This window comes from Macadamia integrifolia, chromosome 6, assembly GCF_013358625.1.
Source record: "Macadamia integrifolia cultivar HAES 741 chromosome 6, SCU_Mint_v3, whole genome shotgun sequence".
Classification (NCBI taxonomy): domain Eukaryota; kingdom Viridiplantae; phylum Streptophyta; class Magnoliopsida; order Proteales; family Proteaceae; genus Macadamia; species Macadamia integrifolia.
The window spans coordinates 31203173-31212334 of NC_056562.1; the positions used below are offsets into that span (position 1 = coordinate 31203173).

The following is a 9162-nucleotide window of genomic DNA, read 5'->3' on the forward strand; positions in this document are numbered from 1 at the left end:
CCTCCACCTCCACCTCCACCTCCACCTCCACCTCCACCTCTCTTATATATTAATCTCATGGATGGAAGTCTTCCCTTCATTATGAAAACATACCTGACAACTATAACCATATCTAACCTTCAAGTGTAAAATATCACCTATAATGACAGCATAATGGATAACATCAAACCTTAGGTTCTTTTCAATGCAGATGCTGCTCAAGTTAAGGTGACTTCTATATTATCTATGGTCCTAACCGGTTAGCGACTTTAGTGTTATTGTAGGATATCTGTTCCCAGACAGCAGTTGATAATTAATTTCTGTCTGCTCTAACTTGAAAAAACTGTGAGCGAATGAGAAGTGCTAAATATTGTTCTCCCCAGTGTTCTAATTTGGATGTGATTGGGATGAGTTTTAGGAATATTTTCACTCTGCTTTGAAAGAATAGACACCACACATGCCTGTAATGCACACAAATACACATACCTACAAACTCAGGAAAGGAATAGTAGAAGCCCCCCCCCCCCTGCTTGCAAACAACTTAATAAGAAGCCTTTTTATGACTTAATATTTTGTTTTTCTTGGGTACGAACAAATCGTCTCCCATCATTTTTACTTATTAAAGGTTCATCGGTGGATAGTCAAGTGATGAAACGTTACTAGCCTACTACATTGTTTAGCCATTTTATTACTTCCTTCTAGATTTCAATTTTATGATTTAACCTTGATAAGGATTTAAAGGACTTGAAAACTGCGAAAGGGGAGGACTTTTTGTTCATATACTAGATAAAGGTATTTTTTTTTCTTGTGGTCTTTCAACTGCGTTAATGATGGTGTATTTTTCTGCTTACTGAATTCAATGGTAAGATTATCTTAACTTATCAAAGGGGGAGAAAAAAAGGAGGTAAGATTATCTTCATATGAAATACTGAAAAATCAGGAGTGGGTCTAAAGGTAGATTTCTTACTATCCCAAGGACTTGCAAATGCACTGACACCCAAGCCATAACCAGAGTAGCATTCAAGTAGTCCATATTATGCATTGTATAAAAATATTTGATGTCATTTGGACTGAAGAAATTTTGATTTTGAAGTTTTCATCAACCTCCATTGATTTGTGGTAGTTGCTTGATTCTGTGAGAGAGAAAACGTTTGCTACTGTCCAGTATTTGTTCAGATTGAGATATAATCTTATGCTTTTTTATTCTTCTTGTTATGAATATTCTTCATATGCTTGATTATGCTGGGTCAGAGAAAAGCTGACTTCAATTTTTTCTTGTCCTCCAGTCATTTAACATAAGCACATTAGAAGCTGTGGATTTTCTAGATACGTTCCTTTCTATGAATCCAGACCCTAGGTAATGTCTTAATTATCTGTCTGAGAACATTTGTATTCTCCTTGAGTGAATGCCTCTTCAAATAGGAACATGATGTGTAAGTATTGTGGATTTATTTATTTTTCTTCTGGTAGTTGGTACTGTAACTTCTGGAGTACATTTATTATTCTGCATCAGCTATCGTCTGGGCTGTGAAGGAGCCACATATAGTTGGTATTGACTCTTTGATACCTACTCATTCAACATAAGCCCATTTTTTCTATGTCCAACTAGAGTGGCGAACGCCTCAGGTTGTATTATCACTTCGTTGGAGGGTTGCGATGTCAGTGCAACTTCTGGTATCCCTATTGAAGTTTTGAAGCATAATGATTTGTCTCTGTTCAGTTATGGCTGAATGTGCCAGAATTATGGTTGTCACAAGTGATGATAGAATGAGAGAGAGAGAGAGAGAGAGAGAGAGATTAGGTCAAAATTAGACCCTATGCCTCCTATTTATACATTCATTTTAGAAGCCTTGATGCAAGCAAAAGAACGAAAAAACCTCTAATATACAACGGACTGAGACTTATCCCATAATGAGGTCCGCTACATGGATCCGTGCGAAAAAAAAAAAAATAGGAGAAATAAAAGTAAAATGAAAGAAGCCCAGCACTAACTGATGCAAGGCTAGGTAGGAACTACCAACCCTAGTTAGGATTTCACAATTTCAAATCTGAAATTAGATTTCGAACAGAAGTTCAAATCTGGCTGAAATAGTTGGAGGCCTGCGCAGGAGGCTCTGATGGAGCTCAAATTTTGATTGAATGCTTCTCTTGTGGTGCGAAACAAACCTTTAAAACATGAGACAATTCTGATGGCTGAATTGAGAGTTACGTTCTCGACATGAATTAGGAAACTGTTGACCATTCTTCAGAAACTAGGGTTCCCGGCATCGGATGATCCTCAAAATTGGAGTGAGTATCCCTCGTGTGATGCATAACTATCCTTCTAAAGATGACCTTCAACTGATGGCTGGTTGGGAAGTTATGCTTGAAGAATGAAAAAAGAAACTTTATGGAGTTTTGTAGTAGCAGCAGCTACAGGCCTTGAATGGTCTTCAATCTGATCTTTTGATGGAACTTATGAACTTCAACAAGCCTATTTTGATCACTCAACTACTCTCTCATAGAAAAAAATAAATAAAAAGGAAAAGAAAGAGAATTGATAGACGGTTGAGAAGGGTGGAAGAAAAATTAGGGAAAGGGCATCTCACGCCTCAAAGTAATAGCTATCTCAGCCATGAGTAAATACTCAATTTCTTAAACTTCAATCTTTTCCCTTTCATTATGATCAAAAATCAACGGCTTTAAATAGCCTTATATAACTTGGATATAAAATAATATCAAAAAAGGAAACTAATGGACTAAAATAAGACTTTCTTATTTGCATCTAACTTGCTAACCAAGCTTAACCAAACTAGAAACTAACAACTTGACTCAAAAAGGAAATAGCCTTAGTCACAAAATAGAAACTACTCAACTAACAATAAAGGAGCCAAATAGGAAACTAAATCCCATAACAAAACCTAACAAAAGGGAACTAAAATAGGAGATATTGAACCAAATTACTGTTCACGATGAGTTACTGTTCACGTGAACAGTATTTTCTGACTTAGTTTTGTCCTCTTCAAACTTTGATCTGCATCACCAGCAAGTCAGGAAAAAACCCCTAATATACTTTACAAAAAATTTGGCTCCGCCAGAGTTGGGGAAGAGAAAACAGTTCTTCCCTTGCTAATAACACCAACAAGAAGTAACAGAAGTAGGGACAGAATTTGGGCCAATGATGCTGGCACCTGGGCTGGGGGAGAGAACATTAGGAAGCTCTTATTTGAAGAGAAAAGATTTCAGAGCGTTTGAAGAGGCTCGTTTTTCTCTAAACAAGATGGAGTAGAAGGGTGGGAGTGATGGTTTGGAGTCTCATTTGGTTATTTCTTAAATATCTTTTTTGTTTATATATGTAGACTTTTTTCTTTGCCAGTGGGTACATGGCAGAAAGAGGGATGTTGTTTTAGCAGCGCCATTTTTGGTATCCGTATCTTTTTTTTGGCTTCAGTGCCTCTTGTTGAGGGGGGCGTTTTTCTGTTTTCCTCTTTTCTTTCTTTAGTAAAACTTTTCTGTTGACGTTCCAAAAGAAAAAAGAATATTGATTGGCTCACAAAATCGAATAACTGCTACATTTCTGGTTATTCATCTAATACAATAGGATCTGCCATGCATTGTACAAACCACAGAACACTATCCTTTATAATAATTTTTTCTGATAGAATTAAGTGCTTTACACATTTTTGCCGCCGGGGTGGGGGGGGGTGGTGGATACATCAGGCAATCCCCAAATTTATTATGGGCAATAATACTAAAAAAAAAAAAAACATGTGGGTAATATATGTTTCACTTAATTAAAGACTTGAGTAGTAGATTTTGCTCAAACAGTGGTCTGTAATTATAATGGCCCATCTGAAATTGAAAATGTATGCATTGATGGCACCCCGAGACTCAAGGTTTTGATACGTTTTCAATATTTTGTATGTTTCTTCTTACTCATATATGGATTCTAGATATGAAGGTTGCTACTGCATCTAACTCTTGTATGCTTCACGCCATCATCCGAAGTCCAAACCCTCCTCTTCCCCCCCCCTTTGTAACAAAATGTTTGATCAATTATGGGAGGTAATTGTGTGAAGTAAATTAGGTTTAGCTCATGTTCTCTGTACACTGTCGAGCTTTATGCTCTCTCTTTTCGTGCCTCCATGCATGTGTACAGGTGCAAACCTAGGTGCTGTTTCGACAATGACTTCTTTTTAGGAGGCAAGCTGGTTAGGTTTGTTTGTTTCCTATCCAGTGATCGAATCAGTAATCATTGACTTTCTTTTAGGATGATTTAAGGATTAATCAGCCTATAAATTTCATATTTGTGGTTGAACTGTGGTCAGGTTATCCTATTTATCATTTACTACGACTGGAAAGCTGCTTAGATTGATTTGTTTACACTGGATGATGCTGAAATTATCTTGAGTATTGTGAAATGACATGCTCATTTGCATCAACTTATAAGGTTTTTCATATTTTCTTGTGTCATCCAATTCACAGTGGGCGTGTCAAAATCCATGACTTCTTGAGGGTTCTGAGGCTGAGAGCAAGTCCTTTTTCTGAGAAGGTCAGTTGCCTGAGAAGCTATATACTTTTCTCTGACATTATCGTGTATTATGTCACTTGTACAGTTCCTTAATTACTTTATCACTGGTTTATTTTCGGAATGCGATGTATAGGAAAATTATACTGGTCTTTATTTTGGGAATTCAATTTATAGGGAAATTATAATAGTATCTATGGACATAATATGTGCACATGGAACAACTTTTAAAATATTGAAATGGTCACACTATGTTACTGTTACTTGGTAGAGAACTAAGAATCAACCACCCAAAGTATCAAGAGGAGAAGAACAAACAGAAGACAAAGAGCTGAACCAGCGATGGATTCAGATTGTGTCAATCTGGGTGGTCGGTAAACCTTGTTTATAATAAGTCAAATACAATCATAATGGAATAAGGAAAGTTAAAAACCAGAAAAAGTGAACATAACATAGAAACCAAGTCTAACCAAAACAGTACTCAGTCATGATGGGGACATCCCCCCTATCGTGAGTATCAAAACCAGTAACACATTGATAACTAGAGGGTTTCCAATAGGGGTACATGGGACCACACTTCAACACCCCCCCCCTCTCAAGCTGGAGCATACAAATCTCCCATGCCCAGCTTAGAACAATACTTTCAAAAAGCAGGACCAAAGAGAGACTTGGTAAACAGATCACCTAACTGATCAGCAGACGAAACGAACGGAGTTGCAATCAATCAACTTCTTTAAAACAGCATCCCATACAAAGTGGACCACACTTTTAACAGTTATTAAGAAGTAAAAACCTTTTCTCACGTCGACAAACAATTCTGAAGGGACTTCCGCTTTTAGCACATAGATAAAAATTCTCAAGGAGCTTTGGAGAGTTCTCCTGAGCAAACTTGTCTGACGCAGAACTAGGTTTTGACAGCATTTTTGAACCAGAAAGAATCAAATCAAGCCTTAATTATCTTATTATAGCAATTGGTTTGGTGTGACAAGTAGCTGCCGGTCTGTTGATATGAGGGGTTTAGATGAATTGATGCCTTGATGGTGGATTGTAGGTGATATGCTAGGATGTGAAAGAATCGAGGTTTTATGGGCTTGTTTGGAGGGTAAAGAGATGAAATTAGTTCTGCTAAGTGTATGAAGTATAAGCAAACAGTCCAATCAGCTAGGGTTTCTGTGATCATGGATGGCAGGAACTAGTTCTGTTTGAGTGGGTGGGTTCTGGAGGTGGTAATAGTGGAGATTTCATGGAGAAAAAGTAGGTACAGAAGATAAGGTTTTGGGGCTGTAGGAGGGAGGGAGGAGAGAGATTTCGAATCAATTTTCAGACTTTTTGCATATGAAATTATGAAGGACATTATTCTCCTTCAGTCTACATCCTAACACCGACATGTGTTCCTAACACCGATATATGTTCCTGATATATTCTCTTGTCGTTAGCCAATTGAATCAGTTGAATTTTTGTTCCTATTGATATGAATCTAAATTGATGAGAGAGAGAGAGAGTTGTGGGGTCCGCATTTTAGAATGAATCTAGAAGATCACAGAGGTTGAGACCATGTAGGTCCTAGATCTGATTGAAGGATTTGAAGAAAACTGAGAAATTAAATAGATTCCAGAAATTTAATGCAGTAAAAAATAGTTTTATTCTGGTTTTACCAAACACTACCCTAAGATTGTACTCATGTAACTAGTTTACTGATTTCAGAAATTGGAAGGGGAAAGAAGAGATAGTGAAACAGGGTTTTAATAAGAATAAAATATTTTATTAAGGCTAGTGGAGATATGGTAGGCTGGGTGCAGGGAAACCAGAAAACAGACCAAGTAAATCAAATCTGCTGATTAGGATAAGGTAATAATAGACTGTTGTCAGGATTTATGAGGCATTAGCAACATAAACTGAAACACCAGATCTGAGAAGAATCAGAACATGGTGATGAATAAGATATGGTTAGATGAAGCAGGTTGAAACTTGACAGAAAAATAGGGTATCCGCTTCGTTTGGAATCAGAAAAGCTAAGAACTAAGAAGAAGAGGAAGAAATAGAATGAAGAAGAACAGAAGGTTCACACCTGTGATGAATAGCTCAAGACCCGAGTTGAGCAAAGAGGAGAAAGAAGAGAACTACTGGCAAGCATTCACTGCAGCCACTGAACAAGAAATCAATTCAATCCATTCAACTCTGTCTATTCAATTGATCAGAAACTTACATATATCCCTACATAAATCGGTCAATAAAAGACCGTATAACTTTCAAATGATGTAGACTCTCTCCAAACCCTTTTCGTGCTAGACAATTGCTGAATTGAAAACAAGCTCCTTAAACAACCAGAATGTTGGTTTTTATTTTATAAATTGAAAAAAAATCATGAGGCCTTCCAAAGCAGCTATACGAGGCTGCATGATCAGAGCCTATACAAAAAATACTGGGAACACTACACAAAAATATCTCCAGTTATGCCTCATGAGAAGAGCATGTTAGTATGGCCTTTTCCTATTAGTATTCAAATAGGAACATAAACTTCTGAGATCTTTCAAAAATATGTTTAGAAAAGGATGAGGTTGCATGCATGTAAATGTAATAAGGTCTTGTATTCTCCGTCATCGATGTACATGGTGTGCCTTGGTGCCTAGAGGCATCTCCCTATGTCAGCTTCTTTTGTTCTTATGTTACAACCTCAGGAATAATATGCACAGCCGGATGTTCAGTCAGATACATGTTCAAGATTTTTTTTCACATGAGCTTTGTCCTGAATTTGATTAAATATTAAGGATGGGGAAAGTACCTCAGTAACTAACTACTATGGTGCCTGTCAACGCTGCTCCACTGACATGAGTGCCTTGTTGGTAGGGGCCTTAAGGTGTTGTTCTAGATTTGCCAAGTAAATAAGCGTATGAATTAGCGCATACAAGAGATTGGATTCAGATTGGAAATCCTAATGGATTCTATGAAATATGCCGAATATTTAAAAAGTTTGATCCAAGTCCACTTTGTGTAAAAGGATATGATCATATAATCTCAAAATTTTAACCTGCTTTAACGGATAGGAATCAGAGTGTATCTCAGATCTGATTTGCTCCATTTTCTGGTCTGATCTGAATCTTAAATTGGCTAATACAATTGTGTCAACTGTTGCATTGCCAACTTACAAGAGACCACCGAGTAAATGCTGTAATAACCGTTAATAGCAATGCTAGGACAGCAGATTGGCTACCGAGAGGATCTGATTGGATTACCTTATCATTTGGAAATGGACTAATTACTTTATTCGGTGGTTTACTAGAGAAAAAACAAAAACAAATCCAAATTTCACTATTATATTTGGTGGTCAGCTACGCTCGGGTCTTCTAAAAAAATTTCTACCGATTAATTTGCATGTTTGAGATCTCTGTTGTTGAAAATTTGCTTTAAGAGCATGTAAAGATGGTAACTAAAATATATCTAATCATATGTAGATTTGTAACTGTAAAGAACTTTGGTGAGTGAATGTATATGGATGGTTTCTTATGTGTTGAATATTATATGGTTTGAAACCATGTACATTCTGTGAGATTCTTTTTTATCACATAATGTTCATTTGTAGGATTTACTGGTATATCTCCGTTAATTAAATATATTTCTTGTTGTCTCATTTCCAGATCTTTGGATATCTGGATGTGGAAAAACAGGGATCGGTTACATTTAGGCAGGTAACTTTGATACATGCATACACACAGTACTAGTTTCTAATAGAATATTTCCTGTTTCTGTAATCCACGTGAAGATTTTTTAAATGTTTTTTTGAGACCCGTCTCTTGTGAACCAACAAATCACAACCCCCGAAGCAAATCCTTAAGGAACCTGTGTCATTCCAGATATCGGTTACTTTTTCTTATGTAAAGGTTTTGCTTGTAGATCCTATTGTTGGATTTCTAGGCAAGCCTATTGACAACTTTTCTGTACAACTTGCAGTTCTTTTTTGGATCAGTGCATATTCTAAAACAGCCATTATTCTTTCAAGCCTGTGAATCAGCTTTCACTGAATGTGATGGCGGAGGCTCTAAATATGTATCACAACAACAGGTATATATGTTCTTTCCATTGCTCCCCTTAAATATTGTCACTTCCTATTTTCTTAATAATCTGCCATCCACATTGATTTTGGATTTTGGATGGACTTTGCAGTTACGAGATTCACTTAAAATAGCACTGCCAGGTCTGAGTGAAGAAGAGGTTGGTAAACCACTTGATTTTACCGTAAATTCAGCATTTTGGAGTTGCGTCTATTAGGTTGCTGTGTTACAATCTTCAAATCCATTTGCATGCACAGGTTGAAGAATTGTTCAATATATTTGATATTGATGGTGATGGAATGGTTAGCAAAGATGATTTCATGAGCTGCTTAAGAAGAAACCCACTGCTAATAGCCCTTTTCTGTCATGGTCCAGCATTCAAGAGCTTATTACGGAAAGAAGGGAACCTGGAGGTCATGTGACAGTTGTGGCGATAGCTTAATCTTAAAGGTGGTCAGAGGTGTTTGTTATTAGCCCCCTTTTCTGTTACCTTGGGGCAGGAATTGGGATGGTTTTGTTTCGTAGGCTGCTGGATCAGATATAGCTCTATGAAATTCTCGAGTGATCGCCAAATAGGAGTTTCTCGTGTAGACCCACCCCTCCCAACCCTTTTTTTTTTTTTTTTTT

The 9162-nt window shown here is 37.0% G+C and overlaps 1 protein-coding gene across 2 annotated transcripts in view; it reads left to right on the forward strand.

Annotated features, from left to right (window-relative positions):
• Positions 1-9162, forward strand: part of LOC122082742 (lysophospholipid acyltransferase LPEAT2-like) — a 17844-nt gene extending 8682 nt beyond the window's left edge. Inside the window, exons 9-14 of one of the 2 annotated variants that reach the window (XM_042650490.1) lie at positions 1266-1336; positions 4444-4510; positions 8122-8172; positions 8435-8545; positions 8648-8690; positions 8791-9162. In XM_042650490.1, the coding sequence (XP_042506424.1) occupies positions 1266-1336; positions 4444-4510; positions 8122-8172; positions 8435-8545; positions 8648-8690; positions 8791-8957 (510 nt within the window). In that variant the 3' untranslated portion in view covers positions 8958-9162. Of the gene's footprint in view, positions 1-1265; positions 1337-4443; positions 4511-8121; positions 8173-8434; positions 8546-8647; positions 8696-8790 lie in introns of both variants that reach the window. The other variant, XM_042650489.1, reaches the window with a different exon arrangement.